The 26,437-nt window shown below is 46.1% G+C and overlaps 1 protein-coding gene across 17 annotated transcripts; it reads right to left on the reverse strand.

Moving 5' to 3' along the window:
* Nucleotides 1-261: 261 nt before the first annotated feature.
* wupA (troponin wings up A) lies at nucleotides 262-26,437 on the reverse strand. 17 transcript variants are annotated; one of them, XM_017899998.1, is made up of 14 exons: nucleotides 26,303-26,437; nucleotides 24,074-24,117; nucleotides 22,021-22,038; nucleotides 21,439-21,567; nucleotides 20,146-20,269; nucleotides 16,914-17,014; nucleotides 10,557-10,600; nucleotides 10,302-10,443; nucleotides 7,705-7,722; nucleotides 6,592-6,636; nucleotides 4,124-4,337; nucleotides 1,762-1,920; nucleotides 1,411-1,494; nucleotides 262-922 (listed from the first exon to the last, which is right to left on the reverse strand). In XM_017899998.1, exons 2-14 carry the CDS (start codon nucleotides 24,086-24,088, stop codon nucleotides 909-911), a joined length of 1,107 nt encoding a protein of 368 aa, XP_017755487.1. In that variant the 5' UTR covers nucleotides 24,089-24,117; nucleotides 26,303-26,437; the 3' UTR covers nucleotides 262-908. The 17 variants fall into 17 exon arrangements, with proteins under 17 accessions (XP_017755487.1, XP_017755488.1, XP_017755491.1 ...); XM_017899999.1 differs by lacking the exon at nucleotides 16,914-17,014 and adding an exon at nucleotides 18,110-18,210; XM_017900002.1 differs by lacking the exon at nucleotides 16,914-17,014 and adding an exon at nucleotides 15,874-15,974 and having other exon boundaries at nucleotides 263-922; nucleotides 6,592-6,630; nucleotides 26,303-26,436.

Below are 26,437 nucleotides of genomic sequence, written 5' to 3' on the forward strand. Positions count from 1 at the left end.
GGATTAGCAGAACACATAGCGTGACAGTGTGCAACATAAACAAATGATGCCTATCAACCCCGTGGCATGGTAATAAAGCAGCCAGCAGCGTTCCCAAATAAGGTTTGCCAGCGAGAAAATCAAAGGCCTCGCGAGCCTTTGAGCATCGATTAAAGCAGTCGTGACCGGAAGTAGGAAATTGCTGGAAATAATCGGGATGTGTCTCGGGGTATGATAAAACTGGACGATCGCAGAAGAAACTTTTTATTACGAAATCCAATGGTTTCGTGTATGGAAGCGTGTCGATGACGTCTGCATTGATCTTCATTGATAGAACGCGTCGTTAAATTATTTACATAAAAATGTTGCGTATGTGCTGCTTGTTTACTTCGTGTTAGTCTCGTTCGATTTCGGTCGACAGAAAAATCCGTAGGATCACGAGCGTGACGTAACGCTTCTAATCACAAACAACAAAGGACCTTCCTCAGAATAGCAACGCGGCTTATACTTTTGTCCTAGGATCGGGTGAAACGAGCGAAAAATTGCCCAGTGATGATTTCTTGATTACTTCGTGTGACAGGGTGTCGTAAAATCCGCGATGGGACGACGGAAAACACGTGAACGACAAGCGTCCCTGTTTTTCCGTTCCGACTCGCTTTCGTTCCTCGGGATGATACGCATGACGCATGCCATGACGTTGAAGCTGACGCGTGTGCATGACGAAAACAATGGCTACGATGACGATGATGATGACGATGATGACGACGCTGACAAGCAACGCATGAACCATCGCGCCGAGAATGATATGACTCGACGCATCTGTGTATCCGTACTCTATGCTTATCCATGTACGTTTTATGCAAATTCTGACGATGTAACGAGTGGAAATATAGCGAGGTGACCCTTCGTCCGTTCCAACTTCGACGAAGTTACGATGCCGGCGCTGCAAATAGAACAGAGAAAATATTATTCCTTTTAAAATCGGGAAATTACGTTTTCCTGTTAGCCACCACCCGCCATTGCTGCAGCAATCGAGCTTTTTGGATTAATCGATTTGTTTTTTAGTCCTTTTAGCTGATCGTTACTTTCTCGAAGAGGAGACTGCACGTTCTCCTTCGGTCTCTCTCGCTTCTGTCGAAGCTTCCACGATTTATAGCGTCCCATTACCCGTTATTATTTCACTATAATCTACCGATGGCGATGAATCGATGTTACTACTGTTTTATCAGTTCGTCTAGAATTATGGTAGTATAATTAAGCCGTAGAAACGAGTTATAGTGCTCATGGACGAGCGTGATCGCTAGCGACGATGTACACCGGTACACGTTCCACGATACGATTAGTCGACTATAGCTGTGAACATTACTCGTGATTGATCACTATGATTTTTAGTCCTCTACTATCAAAGCGAACCTTCGCTGCTCAACATACCGTACGTGATGAACTTCGAACCACTTATCGGACGATTGGCCTTCACGTTCATTGTAACTTTCAAAAGTAAGTGTACTACCTTAGCTAGAAATTAGAAGTTGAAAGAAAGGGCGTTAAAAGCAGAAAATACAGATAATAAAAATACGGAGAAACGAATAATGAGCTGCCTTTCCGTGTCTCTCGAAGCGACAAGAATCGCAGCTACGCGACAGAGGGGGGCAAAGATTGATTAAAAAATGGAAAGCGGAAGTAGCCCAGTTTCTCTATGATAAATGGCGAGAACGGATGATTAATCCTGCAATGAACAATACGTAATCGTATGAAGCAACAGGGGCGGAAGAAGTAGATTACCTTCGGGTGCTGGTGCCGGCGCAGCCTCTGCTGGGGGTGCAGCTGGGGCACCCTCGGCTGGCGCAGCTGCAGCTGGCGCGCCCTCTGCAGGAGCTGGTGCTGCACCTTCGGCTGGTGGCGGTGCTGCTGCTGGGGCTCCCTCCGCTGGTGCAGGTGCACCTTCGCCCATAAAATCGCGTTAGTATCCTACCGACTTCTTGTCACCGACACTCGAGGTTAAAGTCGTTAATTACGAGTTATCACGACGGATGAAAGTTAAAAGAATCCCGGTGACGAATGAATACAGCAATGCCCACTTTACGATTGCGAATTCGCTCAAATTCATTGAACCAGTGTCGAGATTCATACCGCAGTTTAAAGCAGAGATGTCACGCCGGTTATTTTCGAAACCAATCGACCGGTTAATTACTTTTCTCTGCATCAGATGTTTATGTAATTAGTAGCACGAGCAGGTAGAGTTCAAGGTAATCGTAATCGAACGTGCAGCAGATATTTCGAAAATTAAATTTAATTCGTGGATGGATCCAGGCATTCCACACCATTTCCAGATTTTATGTTTTTTTCCAAAAATTAGTAAAAGGGCGTTACTTTGTCTAGGTCCCCTATCTACAATGAAAAGCAAAATTGAATCTATAGTATGTAAATGTTTGAACAGCGATAACTTTGTGAGCAGAAATCGTACAATAACATTTCTGGGCCCAATATAAAGTGCAAAGTGTTTCGCGGGGTCGTAAGGCCCGTTTACGCTACTGCGGAATGTTACTGGGATGCGGCCTACTCTAACTTGATTATAGTTGAACTGCAAAGAGTTCTATAGTAGACAGTCTCCTGCGCTGAGTTGTTGGTGGATCTCGATGATGATAGTATAGTCGTCTCGGAGTTTTTAGGAAGAATCCTTTTGTGAATGCCTTATCGGTGGTTTTATAAGGTTCGTCTGTCTGCTGATTGGTCTGTATAAGATGTAAAAGAGGTGGGTGTGTCATTCTGTGGTGGTGGAAGTTAAATTATTTGGATCCTTGTTACGGTTTACCCAAGCGGTGGTTTAGGTGACGATGAGTATATACAAGCCAAGGGATGCTGACAATAAGGACATAAACCAGGCCTCCACTTGACCTGGAACATTGCGGTCCTAGGGCCGCAACACCCGTACTTTGACATCCCCTAATTTAATTTCTACAAACAAATTTTCTAATCGAAGAATTATAAGACTGAAATGAAAGTCACTAAACTGCAGTTTCACCGGAATTATCACAATCTATCGATCAACGTATGATCAATTCTAAAGAAAAGTCTCAAAACCCGTTATAAAGAAGCTCGTTGAAAATTCGAAGCTCAGTCGAAGATTCCAGTTTCCAAGAATTCGCGAGTTCGGTTGAAATATCAATGGACGTAAAAGCAAAGCTTGGGTCGTCATAATGGGCATTACTGTGGTTAGATGGTAGCAGGACAAGGTGACGTAACGAGGTTTCCAGTAAAATTGGAGTGCAGAAAGACTTGTCCGTGGCAAGATCACCTTCTGCCGATGGCGGTTTTAGGGCTGCAACACTAGGATACTAATCTCTTGCTTAATGATTCAACGCGAATTATACGCATCACGTTCTTCGCGGTGTTCGCCGTTACATAACCTCAATCTCCCTCCGTCGAACGCAAATTTCAATCGCATTCCGCGTCGCGGGTTTTCGATTCCGCGGCATGTCCCAAACCAGTGCATACCTGGACAACTGCACATCCCATCGGCCGGTGGTGCCGCGCCTTCTGCAGGTGCAGCCGCCGGTGCACCCTCTGAACAAGTACATGCACCTCGCGTTACTATTCTACTCTAATCTAAGATGAAACGGACAGACTGTGACAAAGCGCGCCTTGTCCTCCGGAGCTCCTCTTCTGGTCGCTGCCGCGGCTTGCGAGCATTGTTATCATGAAAGATGTAAACAGACGAAGATTATAAAAGATTACGCGAGTTCGTGATATTTATAGAAGTTATCAATGTGGTATGCGCTGAAAGACGTCACGGTTAAGTAGCGAGTTATTTTAAATCGAATTATTGGGCTGGCTAAAAGTTTGTCGATCTTCTGAACGATGCAATTATCTCTTTATACAGTCGCGTATCAACTCTGTAACAATGCAATTATTTTTGTTGACCCTTGTGCAAATCTCTAATTAGACTCTGAAACGAACTCTAGACTCAACTCTCGCATTTTATCGGAAAAGACTCGAGACTTTCTGCGTAGTATTTAATAAATTACAATCGTTGCTCTGTCTCATCGGGCAAAAAGGGTACCATTTTAGAAACTCGATACGACTGATTGGCCAGCCTAATATATAATTAAAAACCCGATGCGATATTCGGAATGGATGCACTGACCTGCAGGGGGTGCTGGCGCGCCTTCGGCAGGTGGAGCACCCTCGGCTGGTGCCGCTGGGGGTGCAGCCTCTGCTGGAGGTGCTGGTGCTGGTTCTGGCGATGGCGTCGGCGCTGCTTCTGGCGGTGGCGCAGGTGTCGGTGATGGCGTTGGCTCCGGCTGTGGCGACGGTGTCGGAGGTGCGGGTTCCGGTGTCGGTTCAGGAGCTGGCTCTTCCTACACCATCGAACCACACCGTGAAACTATCTTCCCATCAAACTTCGCGACGAGAACACACAAAACGATCACTCCGCGCGGTCTATCGCAAACAAGCTCGCGATTGCTTACGTCCGGATACATCCGCTATTCTCTCGCTCGTTTCCCCGTACACTCGTGTGTTTGACATGGCACGGGAATTTAAATATCGCGGAACGGTGGAAAAAGCGCGTCAGCGTTTATCTTGCACGAGTAGGTGCTCGAATTTAATTCAGCACGAGCCGGGTCGCGCGGTTGGGATAAAATTACGTTTCCAGCCGCGTGGCACGTCGACGACACACGCATTAAATTGCGTGATTTACGACCACCGTGCACATTTCGCAAATGTAGTCGCATTAAAGCGGCGTTTATAGATACATCATTTGTCCCGGCCAACGATAATAATGCTCTATGTAACGCTCAACAGCCCGCGACGCGGTGCGACGCGACGCGTGGCCATTCGATAGCGTAAATCAATGACCGTTTGCGATAGCGAATATTGTCAAGATAATTAAACAATGGCGTTGCGATGATAAACATTGCCAGGTAAATTCAATGCACGTCCAGCGAATGAGTTCCGCGCGCGCGAATATGTAATTTCGGCGAAAAACGCGGGGAAAAACGATGGAAAAATTGCAACGAAAATTTCGCGGGCAGAATTACGGTAACGGCCGAGGTATCGCGAACATTTCGAGTTTTTCTGAACCAGCCGAATTTCCATTCCCGGCGAGATAATCCTCATCCGATTCGTATCCGAGCGTAAACAGCGCGCGAATTGTAGCGAACGTATGCAGAAAAGCTGCGCGGAGAAACTAGCCATAGCGAATCGTAATTAAGCGGATCGTAATGATCTGATTAGCGTCGGACCTACCTTGTTCCACTGCCAATTCAATTCGTTCGATTGTACTCGACGCGGAACGAATTTCCGTTTGAAAATTTCGGCAGAAAAGAGAGAAACGGTGGAAAATTTCGCGTGACTCGAAGCTGAACGCGAAGATTTAATTCCTTAAAGCACCCGTCGATATTTATAAGACGTGGCGTAAAATTGCTCGATAGAATGTACACGCTTCACTGTGCGCTCTACCATTCGACACGCCTCATTGGCTCTTTGACAGGTTTACCGTCTTTTCATGTAGCCTAGCTTCGAGCCGCGCAAAAATTCTGTTTCTTGCGCAAAATCTAATAATCGCGTGGTAATTGAACCGTTCGAGAAATTAACGGCGATGTTTAAACGCTTGTCTTCAACGTTCGCTTCGATACGAATATGATTACAACGAATATACAACGTGACAGCACGAATGGGTACAGTTACGATTGTTTTAACTTCTCATTTCATCGAAGACGACAGTTTCAACAGTCAACGATAGTTTCTCTAAAAGAGAACGTCACGTGTCACTTATTTCCATTTTCGAAATATCGCCATTTCAAAATATCCATCCTCATTAGCGATAATAAAATAAAATAAAACGAAAAATATTTTTCAAATTGTGACACGAGGCATCGTGAATGTTGTATTTGGTTGAAAATTGACGTCTTCGGATACGAAACATAGAACATGAAACGATTACGGGGATAATACAGGGGATAAATATGGAAATGAACACACAGGTGCAATGTATTTCATTGTCGTTAAATATTTCGATTTACAATAAACCTTAAATAAAGATTCCCTTTCTTGCTATTCGATTACGTTTCATTTCTCCCTTCATCCGGTTCACAGAGAATTACATCGACATGTGTAGAGCAGGATTGACGTGTAAAAAAAATATTGACAGACGGAAACGTGAACGGTACAGGGTTTACGATTCTTTTAAAAAAATATATATATACATATGTTGTTCACTCGAAGAGAGAGAAAAAAATGAAAAAAAAAGAACAAAAAATAGAGAACGGAGAGAAAATGGCTGGTCAGTCACAAAATTCTGAACTCTGGATTAGAACTCGGACACGAATGATGTTCGGTGAATTCTCGATGGTGTACGTCGAGGAATCATCGCAGACGAAACATACGGACAACGTGATACTTTTGCGTGCATTCTCGGGAGTTGTAGACGTTACACGTTAATCGAGACGATGAGAGAAAAAGAAAAAGAAAAAAATGACAGAACAAAAGTGACGGTAACGAGGAAGTTTGTTGCTTCGAGATGTTATCGGACGCATTGGATGGACGATCCCTTCTCGAGAACGTCGAGAGCGTGCGCGAATTGCCTCATGCCTCGACCTCTTCTTCCTTTACCTTCTTTTCCTCGCCTTTCTTCGACCAGTCGGGTTTCTTCTGCAACTTTCAGAAAACACACGTGAGAAAGTCGCAGTTCACGAGCGTGGCTCGGTGAAATTTGCACACGCCAGTTCGGGGGTTAGCTCTGTGGGAAACTTTCGCAAAGCAGGGTAACGCGTGGCTGGTATTCGCGGTCGTAATTTCCTCTGGAGGGGGGCGCGCGAAATATTCATACCCGCGAATTATTAACAATCGCTCGTGTACTTCCGTCGTACATACGTGCATCGCATAATTCGCGCGGTCCCAAAATTCGCCCAAAAATTTAAACTTCCCAGCGTTAAGGGGTGCGCGAAATATTCATACCCGCGAATTATTAACAATCGCTCGTGTACTTCCGTCGTACATGCGTGCATCGCATAATTCGCGCGGTCCCAAAATTCGCCCAAAAATTTAAACTTCCCAGCCGTGCCAAACCGGTTCGTTCGAATAGTCGGCAAAGAAGCCGAATGTCGGAATTTGAAACACGATATCTTACGATTGAGTGCAAAATATCCGCGAACACATTTGAGATATTCATACCTGGCCCGAAATTTCGATAACGAGCGAGACTCGTGATATTCATGTTTGGCCCGAAATTTCGATAACGAGCGAGACTCGTGATATCCATATTTGGCCCGAAATGTCGATCACGAGTAAGACTCGTGATACCCACGTTTGGCACGAAATTGAACAACGGGCCTGCCTCGTGATATTCAAGTTCGGCCTAAAATTTTCATCGCGAGTGGTGCTCGCGAAAACAGTGCAAAGGGTTAACAGTCCCGAATAAAAATTACGACGACCGGCACGTCGATCTTCTCTCTTCGACGTGGTCCAAAAAGCCGTGCAGATTGTTAGCGCGAAATGTGGCGAGAGAAGAGTCTGAATGTGGCAAAATAATTTCGGGGGAAAAATCGTGTCATGGTCGTGTCGTTAAAGGGGAAGCAAGCTTCTTCTCTATCTAATCCTACGATTCGTTCTGCTTCTTTCGTTCACACCAGCCCTGTAATCTATGTAATCTATGTGTTTGTCTAATACTACGTAATCTCCTACTAGAAGCATGCCGATCTACGAGTTGATCGTTTAAAGCTTTACCTTATCTTTTGACGCGTTCTGCGAACATAATGCAAGAGCAACATCATTAGTCAACAGATAAGACATGGACAATTATTAGAGCGTACATACTAATTAATAACTTAACGATTAACGGGTCGGCCGTGATTCACGCGATCGATCGAAGTCCTCGAAGACCATCGATCGCGGGATGAATCATGGCCGACGACGATGGCGTATGGTCGAACCGTGCAGCGAACAAAGCAAACGATCGTCTAGGTATATAAGTACGAACATACTCGAAACGAGTAACGCATCGCGGTCTCGAGGATCAACGATCGATGCACGGCTCGGGACAGAGTGAAAATTCAGACGGGACAACAATCCTACACATGTACAGCCTGGAAGCATGGCAGCCGAACGATTGGCGGTAAAGGCAAGCTGCAGAAGAGCTTATTTTGCGTCTCGGAATGATTCTAATTGAAAAGTGTGATGCTTTTTCTTTTTTTTTCTTTTTTCTTTTTGTAACAGCGGGTTGTTCGTTTCAATCTCATCCTCTGTACGTTCTGCTTAGCGCGCGGCAATCGTTTCCTAAACGAGGGTACTTTGCATGAAGGAGTCTGCGCGATTAACGAGTTCAAACAGAAGATAAACGAAAATGAATTGCAGACAGAGTCGGTGAATGAATAATTAGAGAAAGTGATAGAAAGAGAAAGAGAGAGAGATAGAGATAGAGAGAAAGGAAGAGAGAGAGAAGTGTAGTAGATAGATAGACAGAGAAGAATGAAAAGGCACTTGTGAGTAAAGCGCTTCTGCGATTACGTACGAAACGAAGAAGAAATTCTGTGAGTCTTAAATATACTTTATAAGCCATTCTCACCTTTTTTCTTTTTTTTTTTTTTTTTTTTATATACATAGCTTCTTTTTACGCGTTATCGTTATCTCTTTTTTTAATTCTTTTCTTTTTTCTTTTTCTTTTCTTACACCGCGTATTTGGCTCGTTGCTACGCAATCGACGTAACCGAGGTCTTTTTTGTGAAATGGCGTTAAAAGTAACAGAGAAGAGAGGAAATAAAAGTAAACGCGTTAAAAAGCGAATTAGGTGTACGATCTCGCGATTATCCTCCGTCGTATTGTCCTCGGCACGTACGAGACGAACGGGGGGGGGGCGAAAAAAAGATCAGTGGAGCTTAGAGAAAAAATTAGTGGCGCAGAACGGAACGATTCTCGATAACACTCGACCCATTCTTATCGGATATTCCATAAAATCGCCGGGATCCGGCTCGCTTTATATCCGGGCCCCGTGCGCCCGATCGGAGAGCGCGCCGTTTTCGTATTCGAGGATCGAGTCTCGTCGAGTACGGTTCCCTGTGAAAAAAGTGGTGAATGGAAAAAAATGTACGAGACGTGGCCGTGAATGAAACGAAAGAAAATATCGAGGAAATAACGAGCTACCGTCGAGAAAGGGGGTGGAGAAAAACGCAAGAAGTGATCTTCGAGGAAAATCATTCGCCTTTCGTGCACTTTCTTCGATCGTTTATTGACACAGCATTCTTTCATTTCTTTTTCCTTTTATTCTCTTTTACTCCATTATCCCGTTCCCTTTCCGAGGGACAAGAAATTTCGGGCTTGGCGCCTGACGCATTTCGGAAAACGGAGAACGGGAAGCTGGACGCGTGTTTACAAACGGCTCGAGGGAAAGTGGTAAACAGGCCACGCTGATCAAGGTGAAACGGTATAATACGGGGAACGTAACGAACGAAAACGAATCCTCCGGCTGTTTTTGCTCGCGATTTTTCACCTTCGTGCTCGCGTCCGGTTCACGCGTTAAAGCTCTTTGTCTCGATACTGCCGTGATTATTACTCGATTGCCTGTGTACGCGCGTGTTTTCGTCTGACTTGGATTTTTTTTCTCTTTTATCATTTTTTACGTGTATTTTATGTGTGTTCTTTTGTTAAATCTACTTCTTCGTCTGCCACTCTGCCTTCTCGGACTTCTTGGGCTGTGGAGAACAACACAATTGCCTAGTCAACTATCGCTACTACTGGGGGTTTTACATGTACGAAAAAAAACGACTCAAAAAATCTCTCACGTCCTTCTGAGGAGATCAATCTGCATGCCGAGTCGGGATTCGAAAAATTTGCGAAAATTTGAGAAAATCCACGAGACTCGTTCCGCGAGGATCGATCGGCCGATCTCCACGAAAGGACGTTTAAACGAGTGATCAAAATGCTACTGATACAAAGGAAAAAACCTGCTGATCGGGTATTGTACACGGAAAGAAAACCAGAGCCACAAAAACTGTCTTTCTCAATGGCTGGAAAAAAACGTGTATACAGAACCCACCCGTCGTATGGGGAAAAACGTGAAAAAGATTCGAGTGGAAAAATGTGGAAAAATCGTGACTCGTGCGTATCGTGGAGGCTTCGTAGAAAGGTAAGACGAATTTGATATCCGTATCCGTGTCCATTTTGGATAAGATGGAAAGAAAACGACGCGTTTCTATCGAGAGTCTTGCATTTCCACGATCCTCGTCGAATAGACGAATACAAAATGGCCGCCCATCGACGGGCGGGGAAAAAAGGTCTGCCTAAAAACCTAGTGCATCGGTCACGTTGTCGAAAACGATCGTTCTTACCTCTTTGTCCTCTTCCTCGAGGGTGAACTCCTTCTTCTTAACCTGCTTAAGCTGGTTGCGGAAGTTGAACTCGGCCGCCTTCTTCTGGAGCTTGGCGAACTTGTTCTCGTACTTGGACACCTTCTTCAGCGTGGGTTTCATGCTGACGACATCGAGCAAACGTTATTATCCCGTGGTAAGGTGTTTAAGGAACGATAACAATCCGTAACGCGACAACGATGGTCGGTGAAGCGAGACAGAGAAGGGATTACTTACAATTTACCTCGAAGGTCGTTCACCTGGCTGTTCAAGTCCGCGATCTGCAGCGATCGAAGATTATATTAGATCTACGTTTCGTTTGATCGACTCGGGGATATGATCATGCTTATTTCCCGTCGATTCTTCGTCGCGAAAGACTTGTCGGTCGCCGGAACGACGCCCTCGTGGAGAACGCTCTTGGCTTCATAAATCGAATCGAAAATGCAAAGTGGATGGCGTTTCTAGGGAATTTAGTGATCGTACCGCCAGAGGGCGATCGTTCCACGACCCAGAACCGGGTATAGCTAGATTTCGTGCTCGCGAAAGGGACGCGATCGTCCCGATGGTAATTACGATTACAAAAGAAGCGTCTGTTGTTTCTTTTAATCACAGTGAACACATCCAGTGGCAAGACAAAGAACGCGCACACAGCACTGCACGGAAATCAAGAAAGCGTGCGACGAGGGTTAAACGGACGAGGTGAAACGAGAAAAAGAAAACGTTAAGCGGACGAAAAGAACGAGAACACGAGCAAGAAATTAGCATGCGACCTGCGTGCCAGAAGCAGGCGGGAGAGAAGGGGGTGGTGCATGGATTTGCGGCGAATACGGAGGTGAAGGGTTAGCGAGGCACTCGACGAGTCGAGATTAACGATAAATCGGTCTGCTGGTTAACTGCAACGCCAGGTAACCGTGATGGGGGTGGAACGATGGGAGAGGGAGGGTGCTCGGAGAGCAGGTGGACGGTTGCGTTGGACAAATATAGACGAGATGTCGGTGATGCACATAGAGAGACGAAGAGAAACGTGTGAGAAGAGAAAAAAAAAAGAAAAAAAGGTTAAACCAGCGATCAGATCAAACTTGTACACGTATAGCCTCCTCAACGTTCCTCCAGAGACAAGAACTGAACAGAGAAGTGGCAAAGTTAGGCTATCGGCAGTTACGCGAAACGCTAGTGATTACAACGCGTTGAAAGCCTCGTTCTTCGTTTCATCGTCGAACACGAAGAACCGCGTTGCACGATAGCTGCCGTTTTAGGGGAAAACCGACGGATCGCTGCACAGCTGGAAGCTCTGATCGCGATCGTGACGTGTGTCACCGGGTACACAGAGGACAGACGTAGCGGACATGTCAAAAATTGAATAGTACCGTGACAAGTTTCATCCATTGTGATCACGACTGAACGTGAACGGCAAGGACGCGAATTAATAATCCGCATGTACGAACGTCTACTCTGCTCCTAGCCAATCGTTTCGACCAGTATTACCTTACCATAAGGGTTTCCCCGTCTGAAAAGCGGCGGCTTTACTCGTTCCCAAGGTCTTTCAAACAAATTGATTTTCTAGTGTCTTTGAATAGCTTTCTTCTGGCGAAACTTCCTCCGGAAGCCACTTGTCGGATTCTCTCCTCTCTCCCTGAGAGACGTTCGAGCCTTCCTTTTCCCTCGTCCCATTTCACCTTTACGGCCCATGGACGCGGAACAGAGGACGCCGAGCGGGTCAAAGGGAGAGAGCCGATGAAAAGAGAGCGACGAATCGGAGACAGGGTGAAAGAGAGAAGGACGGAAGACCGGGACCGAGGGTTAGAAAGGATCAGCGATGATGGGATGTGAATTTCATTCTGGCCAATCAGGGGGAGAGCTGGTCACGATCAGCTCTTTGTCCACAGAGGGTGAAGAGAAAAAAAAGAAGTAAAAAGTCCACTACAATCCCTTTTCCGGACTCTTGGAACTCTGTTCCTCTCACTGTTCGACGACCCTGTCTAATCCTCTGGACTCGAACTCGACTCGATCGCGTCTCCACGCAGACGCCTGCGTACGTCCCGTAAGATCACAGCCTCGCCATCGCGAGACTCTGTCTTCCCGGTCTACCCGTGTCGTCCAACGACTGCGAGGGATTAGAAAATGCCGGTATCTAACGGAGGAACAGATTTCCGCCAGAAAGGATCCGCTATTTACAGGCCCAATTGAACACCATGACAAGAGGACACTGACAGTCGGTGGTGCGTGCGAATCGGTGCAAAATCACTTTCGCTCGTTCCCATATCGACATCGTAGACGCGTGTACGTGTTTGCTTTCACGTCTCTTCCACGGGACAACAGAGGATGGACAAGAAAAAAAGAAAGTCGTATCTATGTTCGCTTTCTATTCGCATTCACAGACGAGTGCACGTGGGTTGGTGGGGGGCAAATTTACACTGGACGATTTGTACAGACGAAAACAAAGGGGGGGGGGGGGAGAAAAAGAGAGGGTTCCAGGGCCGGAGAATTTTCGCAGCATGGCACTTCGGTCTCGTGGTACTTCCAACTCGTTCCGGAGACGGTCCACCTTCGTGAGAGTTAACAGTGGAATGTAGAAAAGCGTGGAAAGAGGAGGTCACATACAACCAGCGTTCGATTATCTACATTTTTGGGGTGGTCAGTTACACCGTGTATACGGTACACGAGTATTCCGGTCAAACACAAATTTTTGTTGACAAAAGATCAAGGGGTGGAATCCAAAAGTGGGGCAGCGAAGAGCTTCCAGAAGCTTCTCCTCTACGTACCTACTCTCCTCGCTCGAATTCAACATCGTGATGATTTTTCGAACGCTTCGATGTTTCCCAGCGTCTTGTGCATACGTATACATGGCGACTCGATCATGGTCGCAATCGGACGGGAAAAGAGTCGCAGAAAACGATATCGCGATGCGTGTTTTCTCTTTTTCTTCCCTCGCGGGGAATATGAAGTGCCATACTTCCCTCTCGCGGTGCAGGAAAACGAAATACGTGCGAGTTCGCAGAATTTTATTTTTTCCCCTTTTTTTCCTTTCTTTTTTTTTTTTCGTTGCCTTTTTTCCAGCGAGAAAGCACAACGAGTGTCTTTATTACGGAAAATCGATCGATCTGTCCGCGATTGAATTCGCGATCGGCCGGAACGAAGTTAATAGAAAATCTGCGATGCGTATTGGCGTTGGTGCAGCGTGAAAAATTGATCCATGCTGTTAATTTAGATATCAGCCGGGCCAAAGAGAATTCGGGCGCGCGCGTGTGTTCGCCAACGGTGGAAACTTTATGAAAAATGACCGAATAGAACGGAATAACGTGCGCCGGTTATTTCGCTCGCCACCGACTCGTGAATTGGATTTCACGTTCGATTGCAAATCATCAGTTCGAAACTGATACACCACGGTTTTTAGCGGGCACTCGTGCGACTCGGGGCACAGTGGACGTGCCCCGGTGGTGAAAATCTCTCGTCGAGATCGATCATCCTTGTCCGCGTGTAGACGCGTGTCGATAAATAATCCTATAACGTTGTTAATGGATAGCGAAAGCGACGCATGCTCGGTTAAGCGATAGAAAAAGCGGCAGATTTTAATGACATTCCGGGAAATCAAGCTCGCAAGGCTCCTCGCAGGGTGGAGGGTAGCAAACGGAGTGCAAACAGAGATAGATCAAAAGCGTGTGAAAGTGAGAGAGAATAAAAAAGAGAGAAGGGCGCGGAGAGATGAACAGATAGAGAGAGAGAGAGAGAGAGAGAGAGAAAAAGATAGAGGCAGAGAGTGAAAAAATAAGAAAAACACAATGGTAAAGCGAGCAGAGAAAAACACGAAGAAGACGTGAAATGTACAGCAGTGGTAGCCAATCATGGCGGCGAGAACGATTCGATACGATTCTTTTCTTCCCAATTTCCACTACTCTTTTGTTATATTTTTGCCCCCCTGCCCCCTTTTCCGGCTACTTGTATCCTGTCGTTCCTTCTCACTTCCCCGATTTTGCACCGTGCACCCACGCACGCACACGCGCACACACACGCGCGTAGTCTCACGCACACGTTTTTGGATCTCGCGTGAGACCGAAAGGGATCTCTTGGCCCCTTCGATGTGTTCATATATATATATGTATATAAATATATGTACATTTCTTAGAAAAAAAGTTGGAAAGAGATAAATAGATAGACAGATGTACAGAGAAAGAGAAGAGAGAGAGAGAGAGAGAGAGAGAGAGAAAAAATAAGGAAAAAAGAATCGGAGTGTGAATGAAAGTCAAAGAAAAAAAGAAAAAAAAAAATCGAAACAATGTCGAGGGTGAAAAGGTAAACTCTTTTGTCGTCGGGACATCCCGGACTTCTCATTTCACGATTCCTTTTCTCGCCGAGAACGCGTTATGCGGTCGAAAGAGAGGAAGAGAGAGAAAGAGAGAGAGATCCGGCCCGCGATCTCGATCGCGACGAAACGATCGTTCGGCAAAATCGACGAGCCTGTCGGAGACGTGAGCTCGAGAACGGAGCGAATCGATTTAACCCGACAAGCGTCTCCTCCATAAGCTTGCCCAGCCCTGATTCGAATCTCGCGAGAAGCTTCTTCCTTTCATTTTTATTTTTATTTTCCTTTGGCGAGAATGAACGGTTAGTAGAAAGCTGAGAAAAGCCTATGTCTGCGTTAGTTAGACAGAAAGTGGAAAGATAGATAAATAGATAGACAAATGGATAGATAAAGATGAACAGAGATCGCAGATAGAGACAGCGAGGGTGTGAATGGAAAAATTTCTAAATCATAAATTTGTAAATCATAAATGTGTACGTCTATGTCTGCGAAGAATAAACGCGAAAATTGGAGACAAGAGAAAGAGAGAGAGAGAAAGGGAGAGAGAGAGCGGATAGAAGAAGAGAGGTGTTCGCCGAGGTAGAAAATAAAAAAAAAAAAGGTAAGAAAAGATAGAGACGAGAGAGGGGGAGAGCGAGTGAAGAGTAAAGGGCAAAAAATGCTTTTAATTGCGGCACTTCATATCCACGCGAAAAAAGAAAAATGTTCGGCGAGCTGTTTCGTTCTCTATATTTGTATGCATGGGACTCCGCGCGGATTGGGTGATCCGAAAAAAAGGGGGTTGGAGAAAGAAAAAAAGAAAGTGGAGGATCGAAGAGAGACAGGTTAGGGTAGATCACCGAGGCAGGACTGACCAAGATTATACAGTACGGAGAGAAAGATGGCCGCGCGTGACGCCATCGAAATGGCGGCCGTGCAGAGATAAAAGCCGACGGAAAAAAGATCATCGCGTTCGTATTTTTGTGATCGCGCGTCGAAAAAGAAAAAGCCGTTTCTTTTCGTCGTTCGATTTCTCGTTGCTGAAAAGAGCCACTCAACGTGTTCTCCAAGAGAAACATCGTGAAAGAGAGAAAGAACTCGAGTAGAGACGTATATGTACAGAAAGAGGGTGGAAGAACGAGAGACAACGCGAAGAGAGAAATTCAGAGAGGGGTTGCACAAAAGAAACGTGCGACTGGCGGTTGCTCTCTTTCTCCTCGCATTGTTCACCGTTTTTTTTTTTTTTTGCTGCTTTCTTTTATTTATCTCCTGTACCTCATAGTCCCTTTTCCGAACTTCACGCTCCAAATCCCACTTCTGACCCTCACAAAGGTAGACGCGGTCGTAATACATTTGGCAAATCTCCTTCAAATCGTCTACAAAGAACATGGAGTCTGTCTCAGATATCTTCCACTCGTCATACGTTATTTTCACTAAATAGCCAGGAGGCGAGTCGAGAGAAAGAGAGACGGACAGAGACACGGATACCTTCGCGTACAGGCTGAGTCGTGTAACGAACTATTTTATCTATATCTGACGATCGAGTGAAAAGCATCTCATAAAGAAAAAACAAAATTAAGATCGTCTTGATAATTCGTAGACGAATAAATTATACGAAATTTCTGCCTCGGCTATTTCCAAGGTCGTTCTTCGTAGACTTACGCGACTCACCCTATATCGAAACAATATCCAATTTTTGGTATTCCTCGCGAGCAGTTGTTAATAACGTATCACGTTTATCATCGAAAGTTCGAATTCTCGTGACGTCTCTCGTTCTACTCGCTTGATAATGAAAGTCGCGCGAAAACCGAATGCCTAATCGCGCCGAGCCCGGTGAGGACGTTCTCCTGGAGCGACTGACGCGACGTGACCTGCTCTGAAATCTCTCCTTTTCGTTCAAATGGAAGTTGTCCTATCGACCTCCATCCGTATCGAAACATAGACGAGGTTATTCCCCCGGTTACGTTCCCTCGAAACTTCTCTTTCCGTGACGATCCGGCAAAACCCGATGGATCGCGAGTGTATAGTATCGATCGAACCAACTATGATCGGTGGATTAGGCTAGAACGAGAGAAAATGGCCAGGTTTCCTGGGGTCGCGTAGCCGCGATGAAAATAGGAAAAAAGATACCGGAAGTGAAATTTCGAGGGTGCGTCGACCGGGAGGAGCACGTGGGTCATCGACCAATCGCATCATACGGTCGGAGACGTGGCAAAGTTAAATTAAACCCAAAACGAATCACGTGGGAGGCCAGATAAAAATAATCTGTGCAGGAGACTCGTTAGGCTTTCTTCAGGCGAGCCGATCGTATTTACCTCGAATTCTTTCAACCTAATTTGCCTCTCGAGGTCAAACTTATCGCCCTCGAGCGCGTATAGTCTGTTCCAATATGCCGAACAGATCGTCTGGAGCTCGGCTAAAAGAACAAAAGTTTCAGAATGGAGAGCAAAATGCAAAAAGGAGTGACAAAAATGGAAGGATGCTTCCGACCATCCTTTGCGATCTTAATTATTAAAATCGATTACCTTTAAAATATATAGTGTCAAAAATTGAGGAAAAAAAAGAAAAAAAACATGGCGCTCCATGACAGACACACCTAAAGATCCTCGCTCGTATCCTCGATCGCTACAATCTTACCATCGACGTTGCTTTCCTTAGCAAAAATCCCTATCGATAAGAATCACGATTGCTATGTTATTAAAAGGGTTCGTCGCGGAGAGGATAAAGATTCAAAGGAAATAGAATAGAATGAGATTCTCGTGTTTTGAAAGCAAAAAGCACGAAGCTGACAACTGCGTGAACGTTAACCTGACACGAAAGAACGGGAGTCTAGGGGAATAGTGGAGGAATCGTATTTTCGGACTAGTACTGGCGCCAGAAGGTGGTAAAGGTCTAGTTGCCTACGCGCAAATAAACGTAACAAATAAACGAAACAAATAAGAAAAGAAAATGAAGAAAAATGAAAAGAAAGGAAAAATAAATCGTTGTTCTACATCAAACCGCTCAAGATAGGATCTAGGTATCAGCATTACGATATTACTTGACATCTACTGGCTGCGAATCTACGAGTCACGCGTGCCTGCTTTTGTTCTCTTTCTAATCATTACGTACGCTCTAGGAAGACGTTCTAAACTAGCGAAAAGAAATCTTGCGAGTACTACGTTAGAATTGGTGCGATTAGATGATTCAGCCTCGATGCCTAAGTTCAACGGTAAACGTTAAAGGTAACAACAGCCGAAACGTCAATTCCGTGAGGAGAAAAAAAGAAAAAGGAAAAAGAAGAAAAAAAAAAAAGATAAAAAAGGAAAACGATCATGTTCAGCGCTGGCTAGCAAAAAGTCCTTGCGTACTAATGAGAAAAAAAGACTCAGAACAAAAGAAGAGGAAAATAAAAAAGAAAAAAGAAAGACACGATAGAAAAAGAAGTAAGATCGGATGAAAAAAAATTCTGTTCTCTGGTTTTGTTAATTGCAGCGTCGTCTGTTTTTTTCTGCATCGAAAACTTTTCGACCTCGAAATCCTTCTTGGCGACTTCGTACTCAAGGTCGTACTTTTCCCCCTCGAGAGCGATGATCCTCTTATGATACTGGATCAGAATGGACTTCACGCTAGCTGTCAAAATTTCAAGTCACCTTGAAACATACTCCTCTTTCAGGCATCGCGCACGATTTTAGCCGACGAGTTTCTATTTTCTTTTCTTTTTTTTTTAATTTAATTTTATTTATTTTTCTTTCTTAAGCTATATCAGTTATTCTACACACGCTTCTAACCCCGAGCGCTCCTAAGCGCGCGATGGCGGACGAGAAAGGGCGAGTACGGGGTCCCGTGTGAACTTATCTCGGCTCGCGAACCCGAGGCAGGGACAACGCGTGAAAGCAGGGACAAGTGTGGCGGTGAGTCTGGTATGAAAGCTGAACGAGATTTGTCAACGACGTTACGAAGTGTCAGCGTTCGCTTCCGAGTGGTTCGAACCTATCTCTCGAGTGTGTCTTGGATCACGCTCGCGGGTAGAACGCGGTGAACGCAAACTGTGCTACTCGAACAGGGTGGCAGCGGCATGAACATAGAAAGCAATGTGGAAAAAAAAGATTACATACGTTCGAAACGTTGAAATACACGAAAAGTGAAAACTCCGAACAGAAGCACGTATCTCTCGAAACCAAAAAACCGAGTTACCATCATTACCATAAGTATATTACTCCACCATACAAGAATAGCGGCAATTCTGGCGACAACTTGTGAGAACACAATAAGTTAATACGTGTATAGTCCACGATTGCTCAGCTTACCATGTAAAATACGACTTGATAGCATTAAACGAAAGAGCAAAAGACGATAAAAGTGGTAGAGACAGATCGCGCGCACATATAAATGCGAACAGAAAAAGTTGTGCGAGAAAAGAGTGACAGAGATAAAGAAATAGAGAGACAGAGAGAATAGCCGTGTTATGAAAGTGAGAGAAAAAAAAGATCAGAGATATAAATAAAACAGTAAATATTATAGAAACACGGAGAGACGAAATGCGAAGCTCGCGACACTTGCCCGGATTGCCAGCAAGCGACCGTGGTCAGCGAATCGAGTTTGGCAAACGGACCGATTTCGCGTTCAAACCCTTGACAGAGATGGAACAGTAAAAAAACAGAGAAAAAAGGTGAATCATAGAAATAAAAAAAAAAAAGAAGAAAAATGTGCATCATCACGGCGAGAACGAAAATACGCTTTGGCCGTTTATAAATAATCGCAATGTTAGGGTTGCGTAAGATGGCCGATCCGCCGTTTCGAGCTGTTTGCCAAACGTACCCGAGGCTCTTCGTGATCGAAAGTGAACGCAACCGGGCAAGCGCGGCACATTACTCAAGTGCAACAACATTGAGCATCGTTACGGTGTCGTGAATGCCTCGTTATTTGCACGTCTCGTAATGTTTCTCGCAGCTGCTCTTTTCTCTGTATGTACCTCGTAGTCCTTCTTCTTAACAACATATTCGAAGTCGAATTTTTGATCCTCCAATGCTGTGATCCTATTGTGGTACTCGCGCAGCACGCGCTTCACGGTTTCTGTGTGGATCAAGGTGAAAAAGATCGGACAGAATTCATCATATTGAATAGCAACACGAGGGTGGAATGATCGGTACCCGGGTCGAGCAGTTTAGTCGAGTTAGGGATGACGCGGTGTCGGGTGTCCGGGTATATATCTATGCACGACGCAGAAGGATCCTCGGGATGCAAGACACGTGAAACGACGTGGCGAGCTTCAAAATTATCCATGTGCTCGAAAAACGATGAGATCGTCTGCGAACAGGTTGTGGACAGTACGAGAGAAAAAAAGTGCTACAGCGACATCTGTCCCAGCGAATCGAGTCGCATCTCTCGCATATGTCTGTCGATGTCTCAGAAAAAAAGGAAGTCTCTTATAGACCTACGACGAGCTGTCGCTCGATCTTCGACCCTGACCGAATTGTTAGCAGTCTATCGCGCGCCGATGCACCGAGAAACCGCGGTTTTGCGCCTGTTATCGACTAGTGATTTTTCAAAAAGCTTTTCAAGTACCTTCGCTAGCGTCGTCGACGTTCTTCGGCTTTCCGCAACGCTCCTCGATGATGCGCCTCCTCTCAGCCGCTTTTCTCTCTTGTTCCTTCTTCAATTCCTCCGCGGCTTTCTTACGCAGCAACAGCTAAGGGTGCACAACAAAACTTTGTCAGAATACTCTTCCATCCAAGCGAGTGGATTTCGCGAAAGGGAACTTGGACGGAAGCCATGAGATTAGTAGTGGCATGTATTTTTCGCTCGGAGATACCGCGAAGTGGAAAAATGTGAGAAATATTAAATACTCGTTGCACGGATGTCAACAAATGACCGTTTTCCTAATCCTTTTGGCAAAGAATATTAACTTGCATTAGATGTCACATTGACATACTGTATCGATTCTGAAATATTTCCAAGATATCGATGACACTATGCGAACATCGTGCATTCTGGAATTGTAGCTCGAGAAATGAACGATCTGGTTATTAGTCGACGTACAGTCCACGTCATTTTCATTTCTGCGATAAATGCCTATCAACGTGGTGTACACGTGGCTGACGATTTTGGAACAAAAGCATGTCGACGTGCGTGGCACGTCTTTCTAGCGCGAGTGGTTAATTTTGTTAGTTTCTTGTATATTTTGTTACAAGATTTTAGACATTGAAGGGTGTTGTAGTAAAAACTAAGCAGTAAAGTAAACTCTACATCCTAGCTATATGGGGGCGATCCCTTCCCCTGCGTTCTGTCTTTTGTCTCCTATTTTCTGGAGACGTCCTGTGTCCCGCGTGCCCCTAAACTGACCAGTTCTAACCGTTTGCCCGTTCAATAAAGATCTGTACAGTTTTTCCACCGTTTGACGACTGACTACTATTCCCTTGCGTTATAACCGCTTTAAGGAAAGGGTTAAAATATTAAATACCGCGGAGAATTTATGGAACAAGACGATTTAAATTTCACACTGCTCGAAGGGATTTTATCGTGTCCCTGAAGGCAGTGAAGGCGTTAAGTCGATAGATAAATTCTTTCTTGGCTGAAAGGATAGGAGTGGCGAAATGCACACGTAGCAGTATTATGTAAAGGGAGGGGGGTAATTTTTTGCAACGGATGAAGAGCTTTCGAAGGAAAGGAGGTAGAAGGTGGAAGATAGGAGCGAGAATAGCTCGGTCAGAATTCCAGACGTGGCTGCTACGTGAACGTCTTAGAATGTTCTAGGTTTACAGGGGAATTCGATAAAAGCGCAAAGGATACGAGGCATCGTCCGAGTATCAATTGTAGGTTCGTAAGGAGAAATAACCGCAGAATGGAATGTAAACTTACCCTAAGCTTCTTCTTCCTGTCAGGGGTCATGAAACCCTTCTTCGCCTTCTTGGCTTTGGAAGCCTCTTCGAGGCGGGCGCGGACCTCCGCCCTCTTTCTGTCGGTCTCCGCCTGTTTCCTCTTCTTTTCCTACATTTTCCGTGTGAAACTCCCTTAAAATATCTCATCTGACAGTAGCTCGGAGCTACGTTCAACGGAGAAGCCCGAAAAACTCGGTTCCTCTCGCGGACCGGTGATATTTAATATTCTTACAGCTTTTGCGACCAGTGGGCGAACAAGGGGAAATAAACCGGCGAAAAGAAAAGGGAAAAGAAGAAAAAAAAAAATGAGAAAGTTACGAAGGATGAAATAAGAAGAAGAAGCACTAGTCACGACGATTGCCGCGAAGAGTAGAAGAGCGTAAATAATTTGGAAAGTTGCTGTAAAAGACGCGGTCTGTAACGAGCCCTTGATACGGAAACTGTCGCAAAAGTCATTCGATTAGCGAGGCTTGACAAGTTATTGAAAAAGTTCCGCGGACAGGGCCGTCCTTTTCTGCTCGACTTTAAGCTTCGCCGATAGTTTCACCCCTCTCTTACGTACATCCTCGAGACGTTTCCTCTGTAAAGGAAAATAGAAAGCGATCGTGAGAAAAATCTTTCCTGTCGACCCGACACGAGCGGAACGCGAAACGTTCGAGCTTGTATCCGCGCGTGTACGCGCGTGCGGCTAAAGTCACGTATCGTTGCAGGAATTTCATCGCGGGAGCGCAAAACGTTTCGAGTTCCGCTTTTCCGAAAGGGCGCCAAGCGTTCAGGAAGCGATAGATCGCGGCGCAACGGCGTAGAAAACGCGCGATATGTGCCAATCGTTCATACGTCTCGATCAATTTATGCTTTCGGCTCGTGTGCATGCCATGCAGTAATTTATTCGTATTTCGCTTGCATCGACGAGCCGAACGAAACGACGTTACGGCTTGCGGTGTTAAGTAAATAACAAATGGCGGCGTGAGTGGCATGCTGCTGGCAACACAAGGACGCTGCGGCTCGCAGGGCACAGAGATATTCTGTGCTTCGTGCGATCATGGTACCTACGTTCCATACCTCAGCATTTTCTCACTACTGGCTCGTGCTTCGAGTTTTAGTCTACTATCGACTAAATCGCGCTACGCGTGATCCATCGATCGAAGTGTAACGAGTGTTAGACGTCTCTACAAATTGGAGAGGAGCAAATGGCACGGAAGATAACGGGCCGCGGCTCTGCCTGTCAAATATATTACTTTGATTTACATTTAGAACGAACTTTTGCCAAGATCTACACCGCTGCAGGTCAGACGGAATTCCAGTATTTTCTTATCTTAGCGGCGATACCCTCCGTGCCAATTCGAATGCAAAACCGGGACGGGGACGGGGCGAGGGGCGGGGAATCGGAGGGAAGTTGAAAAATACAAGTTAGGGAAATATCGGGGGTACATTTTCGCAATCACTGGAAGAAGTACGGAGGTCAGGTGGCGGAGAAGTTACGAGAGACCGGGAGGAAAGGGAACGCTGGGAGAACAAATATGGTACACCCGAGGAAACACGACGCAGGGTGGTAAATAACGTGGAAATAGGGGCGAGAAGCTGACGATAAATCAAGAGAAAAGTCCACCCTCGCGTCGGTCCTGATATTTCTGGATCTATCTTTTATATTCCTCCGAGGCTCGGATCAGCCGCCATGTTCGGCGGGAGCGCGCGTGCTTTTCCAGAGGAAAGCGAAATAGCTTATCGATTATCGGAGTTTCGAATGATTTTCTTTCCAATTTCGAGGGAATACCGATAAAGCTGTCCGAGGAAAGATTCGATTCGTTGCATCCTCTGCAAGCCGAAATCGAAATCGCGTGGAATTGATCGAGGAAAATTTTCGTCAACGGGATAAACCGGGATATTACGGGAAATCCAGTCTTTCTGGCAAAGTGGAGGGGACGAGGAAGACAGGGTGGGAACAGGGGCGGGGGGATGAAAGTGGCAGGGTTTTGCGAAGTTTCTCCCGAAGGGAGAAATTACGAGGAGCAAACTTCTACTGGACTGTGTTGGTTATTCTGTAAAACGTAAGAACCAAACCTCGTGGTGCGTTGTCCACCACTTTTCGCATTGTTGCGTCAACTCTCTGTGGTGCAGAGAGAGAAAAAGGGTACACGGGGTTCGGTCGATTTGACACCCCGGTCCGGTCGAGGTTGCCCGGTTATTAACAGGGGAAAAAATGCACGAAAAACATGTGTGAAAAATTCGAAGGGAACGGAAAAGATTCGTCCTTCGAGGTTTACAAAAATGTCGTTTGCACAGGGAAAAATCGTGGTTTCGGAAAAAAAACGCTATTAATCACGTCTCCGTTCGAACTGATCGCCCGAACGGGGAACGGCTAGTGTACTTTTTACAGGGGTTCTCACAAGCAGAAAGCGCGCAGGCGATGCGTACCTTTCAACGACATGGAGTTTACTGCACGGCCGCAAGCAGGCGGAGGATCCATCGTTCGCCATTTTCGCGTGAAGTGAAGCGATCGTTGTGGAAACGGGTCGCCGCGTGAGCAGAGACATAAAACGGAGAGGAGAAACGAGACATTAAGACGAATTAACGAAAAAAGAATCGTGCGACGCTGCGCTGGATACCCACCTAACCTCATCGTCCGCCATCGTGGTATTTGGCTGCTACACCCGTCTGCCTAAAAATAAATTATAGAAACGGGATCGTTTCACGTATCCGTGGCAAAATAACAATGCCGTGGCGTTACGTCAACGGCGTAAATACGATCGTTTCGGTGACACGGATAACCGAACGAAATGCAAACATTGCACGGGTTAAATATAAACCGCGCTTAAGGGCGGCGTGGTGGGGGTAGCGGGCCGCGCGAGAGTCGCGGCGAGCGAGTGGTGGGGGTAACGGCGAAGAAGATCCCGCGGCGATTGCGTCATTGGATAAATTTTTCTTTCGTCGGGCAGCGATCTCGGTTTCTACGGATCCACGCGATAAATCCAACGTTCTGAACGTAAATTTCATGCCCGCGTCACGCACGCCCGACGACGGTGTAGAATATCCGGTGCTCGAAAATAGACGCGGACCGTCCCCACTTTCCCAGCCGAGACGTCGCTACGTCCACGATCCAAATTTGGATGCAACGACCCGGTAGATCCCTCCGTCTCCTCGGCACTCCGGCTCGATTCCATGGCAAAAGCGGAAAGGCGGGTGCAACTGGAGAAAACGAGAAACGCCAGCGAGAGCCCGTATCTCTGGAACCTCGGTCTTCCTCCATATAGAAATTGTTTCGTTAAACAGCAATTCGAGGCAAACGCGCAATCACGCGTATCCTATTCCCTTGTATCCCCTTGTGCAGAAACGAAGAAAAATAACTAAACGCCACTGAGTTATGTCGGAATCGTCGATGCGCTATCGCGAAGTGTCCTCGAGAAAAAGAGGTTTAAATATTTGTCCAATTTGCAATCGGAATGAACGAAGGCAAAAATAATAAAACACGGTTGATAAACGAGAATGCTAGAGCCAGGAGTAATTCATTTTCTTGGCAAACGTCTTACGTACAGACATGGCCGCGACGGCAATGAGTCAGAAATAATGTTCGAAAATAGAAACCGAATTTATTACACGCGCGAATTGTATAACCTGCCTGTCTGCAATGGCTACCTGTGTATATCGTGACATTTCCACCCATGCAAGCGACTATATCGCGAAAAATGTTGTACATCGACCACCCTCTTCATCCAGGTAATACGACTATCCCGGAATAATCGAACGATCTCGCGTGGTGGCCGATTAGACCCCGGACCGGTTGGAGATCTACCCATCTATGTAGGAAAACATAATCTATCCGCAGAAATTTCATTCGATCACTGGCAAGTGCTTTATATTTATAATGGACGATCGCCTTCGCTAAGTATAGATTCCCTCTCGTTCGAGCCATTCCAAGACACGATGTGTGTCTCGTCTCCGATGTCAAAGAGGATCCCGGCACCGTAAAAATAGAAAACACGCAGAGTCTGCCTCGGATGATCTACGATAGCGGGACGATCCTCTGTCGACGGGAATTGCGTGCTCGTTCCGTCTCTTCTTTTTTCCCTCTTTGGCTCAAAAAGTCGAGCAGTCTGCCGGTACAGAGCGAGGAAAACGTTATCCTTACTACTCCCTTTTCCCTTTCGCGAGGATCGTCAAAACCCGAGGAACGTGGACCCGAATCGCCATGGTCCATAATCCTGACTCGAGACGAAGTTGGGAATATCGCGAATCTTTCGCGAAAGAAGTAACGACGAATCGCGTAGACGCGTCTGGGGTCATACTCGTCGAAGAAGGTATCGGTAACCGCGCATACTGGTTCAAGGCTGTTTACCTAAATCGGTACGAATTCGCGTAGCCAACGAAACGGTAATGTTACCATCACTTCTGAATTTCTCTTACGAAAAATTTGGGGATAGGGAAACGGGGGGACACTTGCGCAGACCTCAAAGATCCCCGAGACGTTGGAAGAAATTGATTTTTCGCAAAATACGGATGTTATTATAGAGAAATGGAGAGCAGTAGACCTCGGTTCCTGTCACTGGGTGGCTCGCGTCACACGCAGGATCTCACTCGAACGATCCCCGAGGAACGTCACAATTGCGCTGGAGACCAGTCTAAACGTCGAGCAACACTCGTGACCTTGAAAATAATCCCGCTGAGCACGTCTCTCACTGACACTCGAAACGGCGAAGGGAGCAAGCGATCACGGGGTCGTTCAGAGATGGTCGAGTTCGAAGAGTTCGAGATCCTTCGCGTTCTTCCGCCACGAATCCTGATGAGGATCGACGAGGATCGTGCGACGGGTTCCAGGGTCTCCGCACGAAGTCGACGATTGGGCTTACCTTGAGAAGAACTTTTGCTGGCTGCGACTGGCCAACTGGACCTTAGGCAGCTGACTGTGCGATCGTGGGTCCCTAGCCGACGTCGTGAACCTCCATCGTGGGCTGTTCACGTGGTAGTAGCCGACCAATGGCGAG

Source organism: Eufriesea mexicana, unplaced genomic scaffold (assembly GCF_001483705.2).
Source record: "Eufriesea mexicana isolate 0111107269 unplaced genomic scaffold, ASM148370v2 scaffold1046, whole genome shotgun sequence".
Classification (NCBI taxonomy): Eukaryota; Metazoa; Arthropoda; class Insecta; order Hymenoptera; family Apidae; genus Eufriesea; species Eufriesea mexicana.

Coding starts and splice junctions, on each gene's coding strand:
- wupA (XM_017899998.1), bottom strand. Junction 10,601..16,913: donor TTAGGTTGAAAGAATTCGAG/GTAAATACGATC, acceptor CGATCGCTGCAG/ATCGCGGACTTGAACAGCCA. Junction 4,338..6,591: donor AGAAAGGCGAGGAAAAGAAG/GTAAAGGAAGAA, acceptor TCGATGGTGTAG/GAAGAGCCAGCTCCTGAACC.